This window comes from Oncorhynchus tshawytscha, linkage group LG13 (genome assembly GCF_018296145.1).
Source record: "Oncorhynchus tshawytscha isolate Ot180627B linkage group LG13, Otsh_v2.0, whole genome shotgun sequence".
In the NCBI taxonomy this organism is placed as follows: Eukaryota; Metazoa; Chordata; class Actinopteri; order Salmoniformes; family Salmonidae; genus Oncorhynchus; species Oncorhynchus tshawytscha.
Window position 1 is genome coordinate 37,418,026 of NC_056441.1, and position 18,545 is coordinate 37,436,570.

General features: G+C 44.0%; 1 protein-coding gene across 3 annotated transcripts in view; it reads right to left on the reverse strand.

The window, feature by feature from the left end:
* Positions 1–1,253: 1,253 nt before the first annotated feature.
* LOC112264871 (KIAA0319-like ortholog) overlaps positions 1,254–18,545 on the reverse strand; it is a 31,545-nt gene continuing 14,253 nt past the window's right edge. For 2 of the 3 annotated variants that reach the window (XM_024441761.2, XM_024441762.2), the window contains 19 exons: positions 10,931–11,304; positions 10,426–10,660; positions 10,067–10,165; positions 9,708–9,805; positions 9,423–9,510; positions 9,000–9,092; positions 8,437–8,569; positions 7,700–7,928; positions 7,337–7,460; positions 6,789–6,921; positions 6,277–6,425; positions 5,689–5,840; positions 5,051–5,189; positions 4,599–4,758; positions 4,114–4,256; positions 3,562–3,684; positions 3,272–3,362; positions 3,018–3,112; positions 1,254–2,928 (listed from right to left, as the gene is read on the reverse strand). In XM_024441761.2, coding sequence (XP_024297529.1) covers positions 2,732–2,928; positions 3,018–3,112; positions 3,272–3,362; positions 3,562–3,684; positions 4,114–4,256; positions 4,599–4,758; positions 5,051–5,189; positions 5,689–5,840; positions 6,277–6,425; positions 6,789–6,921; positions 7,337–7,460; positions 7,700–7,928; positions 8,437–8,569; positions 9,000–9,092; positions 9,423–9,510; positions 9,708–9,805; positions 10,067–10,165; positions 10,426–10,660; positions 10,931–11,304 — 2,855 coding nt within the window. In that variant the 3' untranslated portion in view covers positions 1,254–2,731. Of the gene's footprint in view, positions 2,929–3,017; positions 3,113–3,271; positions 3,363–3,561; positions 3,685–4,113; positions 4,257–4,598; positions 4,759–5,050; positions 5,190–5,688; positions 5,841–6,276; positions 6,426–6,788; positions 6,922–7,336; positions 7,461–7,699; positions 7,929–8,436; positions 8,570–8,999; positions 9,093–9,422; positions 9,511–9,707; positions 9,806–10,066; positions 10,166–10,323; positions 10,661–10,930; positions 11,305–18,545 lie in introns of those variants that run through there. The other variant, XM_024441763.2, reaches the window with a different exon arrangement.

The window sequence follows — 18,545 nt, forward strand, 5'->3', positions numbered from 1 at the left end:
GTCTTGTGGTGTACAGACAGAGTTCAAACCTAGATAGTCACATTGGTGCATTGACCGGGATTCAGTCAATTGATGCAGCCTATCACGGGGTCAATGTGGAGAGGAGGCCTGCAGTGTGACGCCCAACCTTTAACTTGAAGAGGTCAGATCTAAGCTCAGAAGGCATCAAGATAATCAGCTTCATTTTCAAATGTTTTTTTACAGTCTTGTTGAACCCAGGTTCAAACCCAGACACCAGCATATAGATCCCCACTGCCCTTCTCACCTTAGGCTGCCATAACAACCAGTAAATATATTTTATCAGTATCACAGCCAGTCACATGAGTGAATGACTGCCATCAATGAACTGATTTGCTTGGTGTTAGTAGTTTCATAGGTTGCAATAAATGGGTTAATAAACATAATTGGTTGCAAGTAGTCTCTTAAATCAAAACAAGTCAAATCAAATAGTTGAACACAGCATTCCCCCCCAATTCTTGTCTGAACACGTCTCTGTTGTGTAGCTGTTTTAGGTTAGGGGATAACAAGACACACCAATCCAACTGAAACAACGGCAGTGTTTAAAAGTATTAGCGACAGACTGGCTGATCTAGAAATCACCTTGCATCCAAATAACAGTGATCAGAGACTGTCGAATTGATACTTTCAAGTACCAATTTGGTTGTTAGCCCACCCACTCAACATCTCTGATGGGAGTTAGATTTAAAGGCATGCTCTGGAACTTTGGCAACTACCAAGTCTTTTTCACTCTTCATTTTTGGGGCTCATGAGCGCTACTTTCAGAACTACTGGCTAAAAAGCATACAAAAGTACCAGAGAATCTCAAACTCTCAATCTCATTACGGAGTGGGTATTGAAAGCCCATTAGGTCAACACTCAGTGGTGTGATGATTAAACAGACGTACAAACTGCACCCTGTCTAGTCTATGGAGAGATCAATGTCAAGCAGGCGGAATAACATTAACGAGACCACAGGCAGCCAACGTCTCAGATGGCTTCATCTCATCATTTAGTGTTATGAAGCACTAAAGGGGAACCACCGTCAATAATGGTCAGCCATAAAAGAGAATGTGAAGTCTAAGTGGCAATAGAATAGATAGCTGTGCGGCAGTGTTTTCTCAGAGGTTCACAGTTGGTCTCTCCTTGGTCAGAGAGCTAAAGACATGTTTAGACTTTTGCAGATGTTTTAGATTAGCCATAGCTTTAAAGACTTTGGGAGTCTTGACAAAAAAATAAAATAAAGGTGGACAAAGTAAAACATATTTGATTTAATTGACAGATAATCCAGTTGAATAAGGTCTGGTCACATAGTGAGGAGAATCCTTCACTAAAATGACTGTTATTTAACAATGAAATGAACACAGAATCCCTTTCATTTCGTGGCTGCGCCCTCTCTGCCGCCACAGTGGACTCCCAGAATGCTGCCAATTTTTCATAAAAATGTGCTCGACTAGCGTATTGGAGGAATAGCATGAGATGACTTTGCACTGAGAAAGGTTTGGTAAAGAAATTATTGCCTATTTCACAGAGCGTTCCTCCGATTAGATCGGGGGGCTTTCCTCTTAAACATTCAACAACCAAAAAAAGCATCTCTAAAGTCAGACTTGAAGGGTCAGGTTCACAGTAATCTTCATGCAAAGTGACAACACCACTCAAGTTTGGAGGAGGTACGTAACGGGCAATGGAGAATCCCACCGCTCTGTATCTACGGCTGAACTGAATAAATTGCTAATCTGATCAATGTGTGTGGATCAGCACTTGTTCAGTTAGCAGCCTGTGAGAGCAGTGGAGATACAGACAGACAGCCACGGTGAGCGTGAAAAACAAAGTGCGTCAGGATCAAAATGGTCAGCCAAAACAAATCTTAAAAACAAACAAGACCGTAAGTGGTCTTCCAGGTTCGAACAGTCGTTAGTATCTGAGGTGAGTAGGAAGCATTGCCCCTTTCTTCCCCATGTGTCATTGGTGTCTTCATCATCATCTCCCAGTAATAGGGGTGGGGGCGTCAATGTTGTGTAGTCCAGTGTGTTCATACAGTATGAGGCATGGCTCTCGAAAAACAGCATTTCCCAGGATCCTCTGACTAGCATGGCTGACAGCAACAAAAGCAGTTTCGACTCTCAATGCTGGTTAAGTGTCAAACACACAACTCTTTTCTGAAACAACGTATTGGCACAATTACCAAAAGAGCAGATATTTACATTTTTAGACACATTCAGGCACACACGACATGGATAACTCATGCAGACCTAACCACCATTCAAACATGAATACATACCACAACTGCGCTCTCATGCACAGAAATCTAGATTTGTTTTCATCTAGACAAGTCACTTGTCAACCATTTTGTAACCTGTCAGAGTAGAGTAGGAACATTCAGGCTAGTCTTCACTAGCAGTCTCCCGTTTTCTCCTGGGGGGTGGATGGGTACTTTCTCAGTGTGTGTGTCCCCCACCCAAATCTTTCCTTTAAATGGTCTTTCCTTCTCAGAGGTTAAACATAATTTTGTTAATCTTGGCTCAGTGTGGGCGCAGGGAAGTTTAAATACGGGGGTGTGTGGGTGGGAGGCTTGACCCTGTGCCCAACAGGGTTCTCTCTCATTCTCCAGGACCCATATGTCTTGAGTGTCCTATGGGTGGAGAGGTGTCCGGCTTGTGTGGTGGAGAAGAGTGAAAGAGAGTGGGTGGTGAGGGATTAGGGGTGGGGAGGGGTGTTCCACCACCCTCTGTTGCTATAGCAGCTCCTCTCTTTGCTTTTTGTTCCTGGTGGGGCCCTGGCCGTTTTCCAGGGTGCCGTTGTGGGGTCGGAGGAGGTGTCCTCGTTCCCTGTCTGTCCATGGGACCCCTCCCTGGCCGTCGTCACTGTCCAAGTCTGAGTCAGAGCGCATGAGGGCTGAGGACGAGGGGGCGGGGGCCGGCTTCATTCGGCCTGGTGGGGGTGAAAGGGAAAGGAATGTGGTGTTTTCAACATATTCTAAGATAATAAGGCACAGAGGCTATGTAAAGTGTGTGTGTTACCAGCTCGGGGTGGGTGTAGCTCCAGGCCGTCCTGCTCTTCGCCATTAAGCATCTTATAGCGGCTTTTGCTCTTGTGGCGCATTTTACCCTTACGCCTGTTCAAAACAAACAGTCCTGTCAGTCTGCTTATTCCACATTACTGGATGGACAACAAGCCCGTATTTAAAACAGAGTTGCACGCCATGCAAAGTAAACAAAGCAACATAATATTAATGTACAAAAATGTCAAACTCAAATGTTAATGGCACTCTTACCCGCGGCAACAACACACCATTCCCCAGACAAAGGTCGCGATGGCAACCACGATCATGAAGGATGCTATGGTCACATACAGCACACTCCATTCTGAAAGAGAGAGGGTCAATACAAGTCGCAGGTTGTCAGAATGAGAAAGCGCAAATTCAGCACTTGATATTTCCATTACGTCGCTTTCCACTGTGTATCATACTCGGAAGTAAATTCATGCAGTCACATGAGTCTTCACAGTATCCTAATGTATAATGTCATCAACTTCAATTTCACGAGTGTCCACTCCGCTCCTCACCACAGTTGCTCTCTTGGTCCCACAGCTGTCCTTTGATGAAATTCTCCATCCAGAAGGGTTGGCAGATACAGGTCCGCGTGAACGAGTCGCAATCCCCGTGACTGGAGCAGTTCAGCTGGCAGACTGCAAGGGGAAGAGAGACATTAAGAGACGTGAACTTCGAATTCCGTCAGGCCACAGGTTTTCTAGAGTCTTCTTGACATCTTCTTGGTCAAAGATGACAATCGTATCCTAACTGTCTTTTAAGACTAGTCTATCTAACCTGGAGATGAAGCAAACAAATATATTAAGTCAAACTTGAAGTTGTAAGTTAAAAAGAGAGGTAAGGGTAAGTCAAAATAAACTAAATTGCCTATACTTTAAATATCACAAATGTAAAAACAATACAAAAAAATACATATTTCATTCATAGAGCATGTTTAATTTCACAGCAAACTCTCAAACTCTCAATAAGTGCTTGTCATGTAAATTAACTAAGTCTCAATTCATTAGTCCTAATACATTTCTCCATCCATGTCATGCTTTTCTCTTGTCACGTGTCTGGATACTCACTGACTGTGTCCACCCGCCGTGCCTTGAAGATGAGGAAGTCGTTCTTCTGTTTGCGTAGCTTGTTGCGCAGCCCCAGAGCCACACTGTGACCGGACAGTGGGGGGCGACCCGGACCCCCAGACACCAAGAACACCAGTCGAGTACTGAGAGGAGAGGAATGGAGATGGGAGGAAGTTAATAGATTCCCACACCCAGCCTAATTACGAATAATTCTTAGTAATTATAAACATTGACTCCTAGTTTTGTAACAAAGAATCTCTCATAAGTGTGGTAACAAAGTTACACATTGTAAACATGGCAATTTTTAAAATTTAAATTACACATTGTTCAAAACCTCACATGCTAAAACGTGTACAAGAAAGAGTATGTCAGAGAAAGAGTGAATTCCTGTGTTCTTGCACTTACATTGCAATTAAGTAACTTACTGTGCCAATAAAGTCGAGTGAGTTGAAATGAAGAGACCGAAACAGAGGAAAGGAGCTGACCTGTGCTCGTTGAAGGCGCTGACCTCCCGTACGATGATGTCACTGTCGAGCACGCCCAGCAGCACTCCCACCTGTCTGAGCAGCATGTCTCTCTGGCGGTGGGACACCTGGGACACAGACACCTCCAGCACCAGCTCCACCAGGTCACGCTGCCACACGTCTGACAGGAGAGAGAGGGCGGAGGACAGAGTGAGGGAGAGGAGAGGAAGACATTGGGATAATGATAGTGTGTGTCGGACCCATTTCTGCTGTGCTTGTGTGTGTTATCCATATAGTATTTCTCCTACTTCCCATAGATCTGAATGGATTGGGTGGGAGGAATATAATGGAAAATAAACCTAGTGTATCAACAGGCTAGCTGTAGCTATAGCCACATCCATTTAATTATTTCAGACCAAGTGTCGAGGGGTTGATTTGGGGCTGTGTTTGTAGTCTATAAGGAGCCCACTAACCCGGTTTGACCTCTACAGTCCCTCTGTCTGAGCTGCTCTGGCCCTTGCTGTCTGTCACAGTCAGAGTGAAGCTGTACTTTCCCTCCACCAGGTTAGTGAGAAACAGCACTGCCTGGTGGTCAGAGTTGTTCAGTACGTCCTGGGGGACAAAGACAACACAACTCTTCAGACAAGATGCATTTGATTTGTATTTGATCAATTACAAAGATATTTTGTCTTATGTTGATGACACATTTCTTAATTCAAAGACGTTGAAGACATTGAATTATGTTATAATTGCAGAACGTTGTATTTTCGAGCTGCATGCAATGGCCTACACTACTGCAAAAAGAAAAGTGGAAAAAACTGGTCTGACCAGAACACATACTTGTTCAAAATATTTCCAGTAGTAGGTCATTGTACGCAAATATTATTAAGTAGAATGTTTATCATGAGAAATGCAAGAGCAGATTGCATTTGATCATAATGCTTTTACCTAATACAGCAATGAAGAGGGAAATGTATGCTACATTGTACATTTTCTGTTGACTTACTATAGGTACATTGTATGTTTGCCACAGCTCCCCTAGCACTTAATAATATTTTCTGTAAATATTTCTGTTATCTGTTATAGTACCACGGAGTTGACACTCTCTCACCCCTGCTGCAGGACTACTGTCGTCACGGGTCCACAAGTAGCCGACTCCACCCTTGTCGTCTGTGGAGTGGGAGCCGTCCAGGGCTGCAGTCCGCAGGGGCAGAGAGATGGCCGGGCTGGACTGGACATGGGCTATTGGGGGTTGGTCTAACTCTGGTAAAGAGAAGACCAGACACCTTTAAAGGATATTGCCGTGCCAAAGAGTATTCTGAAATACTCCGTATGCTGTTTCTCCCCATGCACCTGGTAATAATATAGCTGTGTGAGTTATGCTTCAGTTATACTTCAAAGGGTTTTGAATAGTTGAGTGCGTCTCGTGTGAGACCTCGTCTAGCCTGTTTCTGAAAGCTTCAGAGAGTTCCATCTCTGACATATTTCTTTGTCGGCAATTCGACATTAAATAAAGTTTCAAGTTTTTAATTTCACAAGTACAGTGAAATGCCTTTCTTGCAAACTCAATTAATAACTGTGTTTGTCTGGTAAAAACTAATCTCAGCACCCAGAAATAAATCAGAGGCTAAGGAAAAACCTACTCTTACAAAATCAGGAAAGAGAATTGAACCAAAAACAAACACAACGGGAAAATTACCCTCTCGGACGATGACCGTGACCGTGTCGGTGCTCGCCAGCTTCCTCTCGTCCGTCACGGTCAGACTGAACTCGTACTCGCCCACCTGCAGCCCCGTCACCGTGGCAACGGCGCCATCGGCATTCTCGATCTTCACTCCGTCCGGACCCCTGAGAGACAGACAGACCATCACAGAGTGGAGAAACAGCAGTCCCACTCTCCGCTGTCAGCACATAGCGCTGAACTGGGCCATACATCATGAGAGATGGAATAGAAGAGAGCTCCAAAGAGTCTTCTCCCACTCAACATCTTGCCTCTGAGTTGAACCAAGTGTCAATCTCATATACAGAGAACAGCGAGTGTGTCATTTGCCAAAGGGTGCTCTGTGTTTATTCGGGAGTGTGTGCGTATGTGTGTACGTGAGCGAAAGTGAGCATGAATGTGGTTGAGTGCGTTTGCGTCTATGTGCATGTTGGGTGGGTGGGTGGTTCTGTCTGTCTGGTCTGTCTGTCTGTCTGTCTGCGAATACTGACTTGCTCTGTTTCCAGTGGTAGGTGAAGATATTCTGGTCGTCCGTGCTCTTGCTGCCGTCCAGAGTGGTGCGGTCCACAGGTAGGGTCAGCTCCTTCTCTGGACCGGCGTCTGCTACTGGGGGCTTATTGTTCTCTGAGGAGGATGGAACACAAGCAGGCTCAGGAGAACATAGATTTTGGTGACATGCTGGGAGGACAATATCCATATAGAAGTGTATTTTCACGTACAGAATCGTGCTAGTTTTGCCTGTCTCTATTCTCAAAGTATGTTTAATCAAGGGTAAACCAACATCCATTCAGATATGTTATATAATAGCAAAGAATTAGAGAAAATATGTGTGGCTTATTTCATGTAAATCAGGCATGATATTCATGCAACTGCAAGATCACACAAGGGAGGTAACAGCATTTTCCATTAATTTCTCTTGATGCTATTCCCAATGTAAGCCTCAACAAGGTTAAGCCAACACACATTCAGATAAGTGACACAATAGCATTGGTGTTGACATTAGCCATAGACACACATGATACATATGCTGCTGGCTTACCTGGCTGGACGATAACAGTGACCTGTGCCGTGTCCTGCTGTCCGGCTGTGTCTGTGACAGTGAGCTGGAAGGTGTAGTCTCCTTCCTGCATGGCAGACAGCTGCAGAGCGGGAGTCCGGACGCCCTATCGAACGAAGAGAATGCTATCAAGACGGCAGAGAAGAATTTCACTTTTTCTTTTTTTTGGTGCCCGAAAACAAAGAAATGTCCACCTTCAAAACAACAATTGCCACAATAAGGCTATCATGAAAATAAAGTGAAAATTAAATAATAATACAAAAGACAGAATCCCCTTGATTGCCAAGACAGGCCCTGTGCATGGTCTCTGACAAACTGAAGCTTCCCCTGGTGCTCCTCTCTCACCTGCATCTCCACCACCTTGCCCTTGCTCTCGGGGCTGAGCGACCACTCGTAGGCCAGCGGCTCGTGGTCGTCCGTGCTCTGGTTGCCATGTAGTGTGACAGCGTTGCGCGGGAGCGTGATGACCTGGTTGGGCCCGGCGTTGGCCACCGGCCGGTAGTCCACGGCCTTGTTGACCGACAGCGTGGCCTGGGTGGAGCTCTGGGCCCCGTCCGAGTCCGTAACAGTCAGACTAAAGGGGAGAAAATAGGGGACAGATAAAAACTACAAACTCAAAAACACACCAACTCATTTGTTTGGAGGTGAAGTAAAAAGGTGTGATATTGAAGGATGCGGGAGGATGGTTTTGACTGAACACTTACTCTTAATTCTAAACCAACCCCTAATCTCTAACTACTTGGTACTGTGCCAGGCATGTGTAAATCTGAGATGCTAATCTGAGTACCGTGCAGGAAGGTCCGGTTTATGACAGATAGGAATTAGTCTAACGTCCTCCTTGCTTCTAAGACCCACCGTAGCCTTCACCTACAGCTGAAATGGGGAGAGGGGGTGAGGGGCGTGGGCGAATGCATGTGATATGGTATGACGAAAACGTCTGAAGTAAAAGATAGAAGGGGAATACAAGGTAGAGCATGCCCATAGGGACAAAAATAGAAAGAAGTACCTCAAGGAATATAAAGCAATATGTAGAGAATATACAAGATGACGCATTGCCCATTGAGAAGACAAGGTAACAGTGCCTGAATGTGTAGTTCCCCGGGACCAGGCCGGTGAGGGTGAGGATTTGGGTGTCTGCAGAGACCTTCTCCTCCCTCAGTGGGCCCTTCACCTCCTCCCAGTGCCACGCCACCACCTTGTCATCGTCTGTGCTCTCTGAGGGACCGCACACAGCGAGAGGAGGAAGAAGAGGGGCAAAGAACCGGTTAAATGTATAGGCCACCCTGCCTATATTTTTGCCCCGGTCTCAACCCTGACTACTAAAGTTTGTCTTCCATTGTTTTATGTAAGGTGATAATGTAAAAACTGCCCAGGGTGTTGTTTGGAGGACCTTTGCACCAAGATAAAGATCAACATTAGTATTCTAGGGCAAATACCGGTTCTTGACCTAAAATGGTCAAGCTATAATTTCAATGTACGCTAGTAGAGCTATAATCTAAATAAAGGCACCCTTGACCAAATCTGTCTTTTTTTGTCAGGAAACAACTAGACAAGATGCAACATAAGACCCTTTTGACATCATCAACAGATGGTGCAATTCTAGTTTATATGATTTGATTGAGACCAAAAAGCCAGGTGTACTCACGGCTGCCGTCGATCACGGTGGAGCTGGTTGGCAAGGATATCTCCTGGAACTTTGGGGAAACCACAGCGACGGGGAGCTTGTTTACCCGTGGCTCTGTGAAGTGGAAGAGGTTAGCTAATTGGCTGAATGGTACAGCTGGGTTGTGTTCATTAGCGAACGCGTAGCAAAACAATGTGGCAATGGAAAACTAAAATGAGCATTTCTTATTGGACAACTCCAGGTAATCCATCACTGTTTCAGTCTGTTATCTTCCATTTGGTTCGAATGAACATGACCCAGGTATGAGTCATTGTCGACAGTTCAGTATAAGCCCATTAATGGGAGAGTCAGGGGAGGTGCCCTTTAATATGTTACAGTTTGCACGTTCCTACTAATGAGCATATCAAACACAGTCAATACGAGTCATGTTAGTTTAACCCCCACCGGGTTTGACTGTGACGTTGACATAGCCCTCTCCGTGTGCTCCGTCACCGTCCACGGTCACCTCAAACTCATACAGTCCCACCGTCAGCTGAACACAGGAACAAGAGCCAGAGAAAGGTTGAATTAGACCGAATACTATAGGAATTGTTTCTCATTGTATTACAGTACTGTATAAATGGCTCTAGTCACAAATTCAATTTCAGTTAAGCGGCCGGGGTTTGAACAGAGAGAGAGAGAGAGAGAGAGAGAGAGAGATAACGGTTGAACTAATTCAAGGAGCTGCACCTTGCTGAGTTTGAGTGTCTCGCTGTGTTTCCCCTCCATCTCTCCACTGTAGTCTTTGGGGTGAGTCCTCAAGAGCCAGTCAAATGCATAGTCGGTCCCTTTCGAGAAGTGAGAAAGAGAGAGGGGCGAGTCAAAGCCGAGGATTTAAGCGACAAGGAATGACACGCGGGGATACAGAGCTATCCTTAGTACCAGGCTGTTTTCTGCAGTAGCTCTCCCCTTTGTCATCGTCATGCCAACTTCAACAGATAAGCGTATGTAGAATTAGGGGTGAGACGTGGACTACAGAGGGTGTGTTTAATACAGGTGTATGATACAGTAAAACAAAGTAATAAGGCAGGTAGGTTGAGTAGTCGTACCTGGCTGGGGCTCTGGCACCACAAAGGCGTTGAGTTCTACCTCGTTGCGCGGCAGCGTGACCTCCACACTCTCGCCTGCCGACACCACCAATTCCCGGACTGTCATGGAAACCAGAGGCATGACATGGACTAAAAGGGAGGACGGAGCAACTGGAAACAGCAGTTAATTCAAAGTAGACAGAAATCTGCAGCAGGTGCCAGTTTTTGAGCGGGAGTAGATGTTAAGAGCAAATGCTTTACCTGCCATGAATACATACCTCAACACATACATTTTGTGATTCGTATGTTATCAACCCAAAAGTTTCCGAGGGTGGGTTTTGAGGAATACTAAGTCAAGATTTCCGTGTCCACTGCCTTACCAGCCTGGGTTGGTGATGTAGTGATTGTAGGAGCATTAGCGGGAAGCACAGAGCTGCTGTTGGAAGATGCTGGGCCTATGGTATCCTCTGATTTAGAGTTCTGCTGTGAGGGTGATGGCACTTCTCCACTTCCATCAGTAAGCTGGCTGTGATTCTTATCAGATGTTTGAGGGAAAGCTCCTCCGCTGGTGCCGCCGACTGTTGGAGCCGGAAGCTCTTCATCCTTGGAAACTCCCTGCCAAGACATGGATGTACTTCAGATGAGAATGGAAAGAGGACTAAAGGCATTGGCTACATTGTACAGGCTTCAATAGCCTTCACGACGTCAACCACTGCAGTTAAGAGATTGCATGATATTCAATAACACACAAGTCAGGGAAATAAGGTTGTCATGCATGTAGAAATGTATATGAAGGTATTTAGTATGTGCATCTATCTACTCTGTCCCAGTGATCCTGGAAGGAAGAACGGAGGTAAACAGTCATTTAACTTTCCATTGACTCACAGTGCTAGAACGTTTGTGCTCCGACCCATGTTTCTGGCTTACGGCCTCACTTCTCTTTCCTGTTTGTGCCCGCCTGAGCCTTCTCCTCCGAGCTGTGGTGGTGCCCTTTGAAAATAGCTGTAGGAGCCCCAGGGACTCAATGTGGGGCTGGGGGAGAGATGTGACTTCACAGACTCCTCTGTTGGAGCAGTTCAGCAGCACACAGTGCCCCCCCAGGCTCCAGACGGCACTGCAGGCTGGCTCAAGGCAGCAGGAGTCCCAGCAGCTGGCGCTGCCCCTCCCCACGGCCAGGGGGCGCCAGCCTAAATCGACCACGCTACTCCAGTGGATCCCCAACACTCCCCCCGTCACCCTGCAGATCTCAGCAGATACACCTGGAGAGAGAAAGAGAGTTGTTACAGTGTGTGTATAAAGAGGATGTGATCAGTGACATCTGGGTCAAGGATGGGTAATTTCAGATACATGGGCCCCTGAGTGTGTTGCTTTTAGTTCCTTCTTGCTTAGCGCTGGGAAGCCAGTTGCATGCAGTCAGAGCAATCAGTGACACTAATGTGCTAGGCAGATGAGAAAAGCAGGTGACACTGGTTTTGCGCCCCACAGATTTAAGGCATGGAAGTTGCATTTTTTAACAATAACATTTTTAAACTTGAAACAAGCGTTTAGCTTACCATGTTATCTTTCTATAGCCATATGTACCTTGCAAACGCAATTTCTTAACATACAGTAACACTCCAGACACGCATGAAGCTCAACTGCTCAACCAAGTCACAGCGGTAAAAGGGAAATGAGGCCTTTCCCCTACATTTTCACCAAGGTCAAAAGTCCTATCACCAGGGACTCAAGAACATAAACAAAAAGGCAGTATACAGAAAATATCCGAGCCCCGAAGCAAGCTTCCAGAAAACTGGAACGGAAATGGCGCTCCACCAAACCGGAAGTCTTCTGACTAGCTTGGAAAGACAGGACCATGCAATATCGAAGAGCCCCTGCGGCTGCTCGATCAGCCTTCTTTTCCAACCTGATTGAGGAGGAAACAAACAATCCAAAAATTGCAGTATCCCCCAAGAGAGGACGGCCTTCAATTCAGCAGTGATGGAATCCTGAACTTCTTAGACGGAAAGATCATGACCATCAGAAAGCCAATTATGGACTCCTCTTTGAATCTGTGTCTTTCTCCAAAACTTAGTTGTCCTGAGTCTAAACAGAACTGCCAGCACCTAAGATAAATGGAGACATTCAAGGTTATTAATCCGGTATCTCTCGAACCATTCACAAAAATAGTCATGGCCCCTAAACCTTCCAGCTGCATACTGGACCCTATTCCAACTAAACTACTGAAAGAGCTGCTTCCTGTGCTTGGGCCTCCTATGTTGAACATAATAAATTGCTCCCTATCCACCAGATAGGTACCAAACTCAATAAAAGTCGCAGTAATAAAGCCTCTCTTGATAAAACCAAACCTTGACCCAGAAAATATAAAAAACTAAAAATCGGCCTATATCGAGGAATCTCCCATTCCTCTCCAATAAAAAATAAAAAAACATTTAAAAAGCTGTTGCACGGCAACTCACTGCCTTCCTGAACACAAATAATGTATTCGAAACGCTCCAGTCTGGTTTTAGACCGCATCATAGTTCTGAGACGGCACTCGTGAAAGTGGTAAATGAACTTTTCATGACGTCAGACCAAGGCTCTGCGTCTGTCCTAAACCTAAGTGCTGCCTTTGACACCGTCAATCACCACATTATTTTGGAAAAAGTTTGGGGTCACTTAGAAATGTCCTTGTTTTCAAAAGAAAAGCATCTTTTTGTCCATTAAAATAACATCAAATTGATCAAAAGTAGAGTAGACATTGTTAATGTTGTAAATGACTATTGTAGTTGGAAACGATTGATCTTTAATGGAATATCTACATTAGGCGTACAGAGGCCCATTATCAGCAACCTCCACTCCTGTGTTCCAATGGCACGATGTGTTAGCTCATCCAAGTTTATAATTTAAAAGGCTAATTGATCATTAGAAAACCCTTTTGCAATTATGTTAGCAGAGCTGAAGACTGTGTCTCTGATTAAAGAAGCAATAAAACTGTCATTCTTTAGACTAGTTGAGTATCTGGAGCATCAGCATTTGTGGGTTCGATTACAGGCTCAAAAAGGCCAGAAACAAAGATCTTTCTTCTGAAACTCATCAGTCTATTCTTGTTCTGAGAAATGAAGGCTATTCCTTGTGAGAAATTGCCAAGAAACTGAAGATCTTGTACAACGCTGTGTACTACTCCCTTCACAGAACAGCGCACATTGGCGCTAACCAGAATAGAAAGAGGAGTGGGAGGCCCCGGTGCACAACTGAGCAAGAGGACAAGTACGTTGTAGTGTCTAGTTTGAGAAACAGATGCCTCACAGGTCCTCAACTGGCAGCTTCATTAAATAGTACCCGCAAAACACCAGTCTCAAAGTCAACAATGACTAGGCGACTCTGGGATGCTGGCCTTTTAGGGTATCGTTGGATGGGGCCACAGTGTCCCCCGACCCGTCTATCTCCCTCTCAACCTCTCTCGACCTCTTGTGTGGGGGCTGTGCTTTGGCAAAGTGGGTGGGGTTATATCCTGCCTGGTTGGCCCTGTCCGGGGGTATTGTCGGACAGGGTCACAGTGTCCCCCCCATCTACAGTGCCTTGCGAAAGTATTCGGCCCCCTTGAACTTTGCGACCTTTTGCCACATTTCAGGCTTCAAACAAAGATATAAAACTGTATTTTTTTGTAAAGAATCAACAACAAGTGGGACACAATCATGAAGTGGAACGACATTTATTGGATATTTCAAACTTTTTTAACAAATCAAAAACTGAAAAATTGGGCGTGCAAAATTATTCAGCCCCTTTCAGTGCAGCAAACTCTCTCCAGAAGTTCAGTGAGGATCTCTGAATGATCCAATGTTGACCTAAATGACTAATGATGATAAATACAATCCACCTGTGTGTAATCAAGTCTCCGTATAAATGCACCTGCACTGTGATAGTCTCAGAGGTCCGTTAAAAGCGCAGAGAGCATCATGAAGAACAAGGAACACACCAGGCAGGTCCGAGATACTGTTGTGAAGTAGTTTAAAGCCGGATTTGGATACAAAAAGATTTCCCAAGCTTTAAACATCCCAAGGAGCACTGTGTAAGCGATAATATTGAAATGGAAGGAGTATCAGACCACTGCAAATCTACCAAGACCTGGCCGTCCCTCTAAACTTTCAGCTCATACAAGGAGAAGACTGATCAGAGATGCAGCCAAGAGGCCCATGATCACTCTGGATGAACTGCAGAGATCTACAGCTGAGGTGGGAGACTCTGTCCATAGGACAACAATCAGTCGTATATTGCACAAATCTGGCCTTTATGGAAGAGTGGCAAGAAGAAAGCCATTTCTTAAAGATATCCATAAAAAGTGTTGTTTAAAGTTTGCCACAAGCCACCTGGGAGACACACCAAACATGTGGAAGAAGGTGCTCTGGTCAGATGAAACCAAAATTGAACTTTTTGGCAACAATGCAAAACGTTATGTTTGGCGTAAAAGCAACACAGCTCATCACCCTGAACACACCATCCCCACTGTCAAACATGGTGGTGGCAGCATCATGGTTTGGGCCTGCTTTTCTTCAGCAGGGACAGGGAAGATGGTTAAAATTGATGGGAAGATGGATGGAGCCAAATACAGGACCATTCTGGAAGAAAACCTGATGGAGTCTGCAAAAGACCTGAGCTTGGGACGGAGATTTGTCTTCCAACAAAACAATGATCCAAAACATAAAGCAAAATCTACAATGGAATGGTTAAAAAATAAACATATCCAGGTGTTAGAATGGCCAAGTCAAAGTCCAGACCTGAATCCAATCGAGAATCTGTGGAAAGAACTGAAAACTGCTGTTCACAAATGCTCTCCATCCAACCTCACTGAGCTCGAGCTGTTATGCAAGGAGGAATGGGAAAGAATTTCAGTCTCTCGATGTGCAAAACTGATAGAGACATACCCCAAGCGACTTACAGCTGTAATCGCAGCAAAAGGTGGCGCTACAAAGTATTAACTTAAGGGGGCTGAATAATTTTGCACGCCCAATTTTTCAGTTTTTGATTTGTTAAAAAAGTTTGAAATATCCAATAAATGTCGTTCCACTTCATGATTGTGTCCCACTTGTTGTTGACTCTTCACAAAAAAATAGAGTTTTATATCTTTATGTTTGAAGCCTGAAATGTGGCAAAAGGTCACAAAGTTCAAGGGGGCCAAATACTTTCGCAAGGCACTGTATCTGTCTCTCTCTCTACCTCAATTTAAGGGCTTTATTGAAAGTGAAATAAATAAATAAAATTTACAGCAAATATTACACTCACAGAAGTTACAAAATAATAAAATAAATTTCAAAATGTCATATGTGCAAATAGGTAAAATACAAAAGGGCAAATAAATAGCAAAAATATGGATTGTATTTACAATGGTGTTTGTTATTCACTGGTTGCCCTTTTCTTGTGGCAGCAGGTCACAAATCTTGCTGCTGTGATGGCACACTGTGGTATTTCCCCCAATAGATAAGGGACTTCATCAAAATCGGTTTGTTGTTTTCAAATTCTTTGTGGGTCTGTGTAGTCTGAGGGAAATATGTAACTCAAATATGGTCATACACTTGGCAGGAGGTTAGGAAGTGCAGCTCAGTTTCCACCTCATTTTGTGGACAGTGTGCACATAACCGGTCTTCTCCTGAGAGCCATGTCTGCCTATGAAGGCCTTTCTCAATAGCAAGTCTATGCTCACTGAGTCTGTACATCGTCAAAGTGTTCCTTAAGTTTGAGTCAGTCACAGTGGTCAGGTTTACTTTATGTTTGGGGCCAAATAGCATTCTAGCATGCTCTGTTTGCCCCCATTTGTGAATTATTGGTTGGTGAGCAGACCCCAGACCACAACCATAAAGGGCAATGGGTTCTGTAATTGATTCAAATATGTTGAATTTATTTAATTTTTGATGTCATAGAAGGCCCTTCTTGCCCTGTCTCTCAGATCATTCACAGCTGTGTGGAAGTTACCTGTGGCGCTGATGTTTAGGCCGAGGTACGTATAGTTTTTTGTGTGCTCTAGGGCAACGGCGTCTAGATGGAATTTGTATTTGTGGTCCTGGCAACTGGACCTTTTTTGGAACAACATTTTTGTCTTACTGAGATTTACTGTCAGGGCCCAGGTCTGACAGAATCTGTGCAGTAGGTCTAGGTGCTGCTGTAGGCCCTCCTTGGTTGGGGACAGAAGCACCAGATCATCAGCAAACAGTAAACAATTGACTTCAGATTCTAGTAGGATGAGGCCGGGTGCTGCAGACTGTTCTAGTGCCCTCGTCAATTCATTGAGATATGATTAAGAGGGTGTAGCTTAAGCTGCATCCGTCTCACCCCACGACCCAGTGGAAAGAAACATGTTTTTTTGCCAATTTTAACCACACACACACTTGTTGTTTGTGTACATGGATTTTATAATGTTGTATGTCTGACATCAATTTGTATAGCAGACCCTCATGCCAAATTGAGTCAAAAGCTTTTTTGAAGTCAACAAAGCATAATAAGACCTTGCCTTTGTTTAGATTTGTTTCTTTGTCAATTAGGGTGTACAGGGTAAATACGTGGTCTGTCATATGGTAATTTGGTAAAAAGCCAATTTGACGAGTTCATTCTTTTCACTGAGTAACTGTAGGAGTCTGCTGTTAATGATAATGTAGAGGATTTTCCCAAGGTTACTGTTGACGCATATCACACAGTAGTTATTGGGGTCAAATTTGTCTCCACTTTGTGGATTGGGATGATCAGATGCCAGAGCTGAGGATGATGTTAAAGTATGAGTTTAAGTATAGCCAATTGGAATTTTGTAGTCTGTATATTTGATCATTTAATTTAGGATACCATCAACACCACAGGCCTTTTTGAGTTGGAGGGTTTGTATTTTGTCCTGTAGTTCATTCAATGTAATTGGAGAATCCAGTGGGTTCTGGTAGTCTTTAATAGTTGATTCTAAGATTTGTATTTGATCATGTATATGTTTTTGCTGTTTGTTCTTTGTTATTGGGTCAAAAAGATTCGAGGTTTATCCATATCTCCATTTTGGATAGATAACTCGTGTTTGTTCAGTGTGTTCCAATTTTCCTAGAAGTGGTTAGAGTCTATGGATTCTTCAGTTACATTAAGCTGATTTCTGAGGTGCTGTTCCTCTTTTTCCGTAGTGTATTTCTCTATTGTTTTAGTGATTCACCATGGTGAAGGCGTGGGCTCAGGTTCTGGGTCTCTGTTTTTGGTTGGATAGGTTTCTCAATTTCTTTCTTAGGCATTTGCATTCTTCATCAAACCATTTGCCATTGTTGTTCATTTTCTTAGGTTGTCTGCTTGACATTTTTAGATTTGATAGGGAAGCTGAGAGGTTACATATACCGCTTAGGTTTTCTACTGCCAAGTTGTCCCGGACGTTGTCTAAAAGGGATTGAATTTGTTGTTGCTTAAAAAACCTCTTGATCCTACTTGAGACGCAGACGTCCCACCTAGAGCTCTGGTAATGCAAATGCGCTACGCTACACGCTAATAGTATTAGTTAAAACGCAAACGTTCATTAAAATACACATGCTTGGTATTGAAATAAAGCTACAGTCGTTGTGAATCTAGCCACCGAGTCAGATTTTTAAAATGCTTTTCGGCGAAAGCATGAGAAGCTATTATCTGATAGCATGCAACACCCCAAAAGACCCGTAGGGGATGTAAACAAAAGAATTAGCATAGTCGGCGCTACACAAACCGCACAATAAAATATAAAACATTAATTACCTTTGACCATCTTCTTTCTTGGCACACCTTGATGTCCCATAATCAATACTGGGTCTTTTTTTGGATTAAATCGGTCCATATATAGCCTAGATATCGATCTATGAAGACTGTGTGATAAACGGAAAAAAATAGCGTTTCATAACGTAACATCATTTTTTAAAAGTTAAAAAGTCGACGATAAACTTTCACAAAACACTTGAAATACCTTTCTAATGCAACTTTAGGTATTACTACACGTTAATAAGCTATAAAAATCATCAGGAGGCGATGTAAATTCGATAGTTGGTCGTGTGGAAAAAATGTCCGGAAAAACACAGAGACAATGCCTCAGGTTGGTGGTCGGAGGGAATCGGTTCCCTTTGGTCGGATCTACCAAGAATCAAATCAGAATCAAATGAGGAGACTCTATACATCCTGTGGAAGCTGTAGGTACTGCAAGCTCGGCCTCATTTAATACGGTTCACCTTTAACAATGGGTTAAAGTGGCGCATGGATATTTTTTTCCATCTCCAGTGATCAGATTTTCCTGCGCTTTTCGATGAAACAGACGTTCTGTTATAGTCACAGCCGTGATTTAAACAGTTTTGGAAACGTCTGAGTGTTTTCTATCCACACATACTAATCATATGCATATACTATATTCCTGGCCTGAGTAGCAGGACGCCAAAATGTTGCGCGATTTTTAACAGAATTTCCGAAAAAGTAGGGGGGAGGCTTAACAGGTTTTAATTGATTTTTGGTAGGTTTCCACACTACTTTCCTTCCTTCTGTAGCCTTTCTTAAT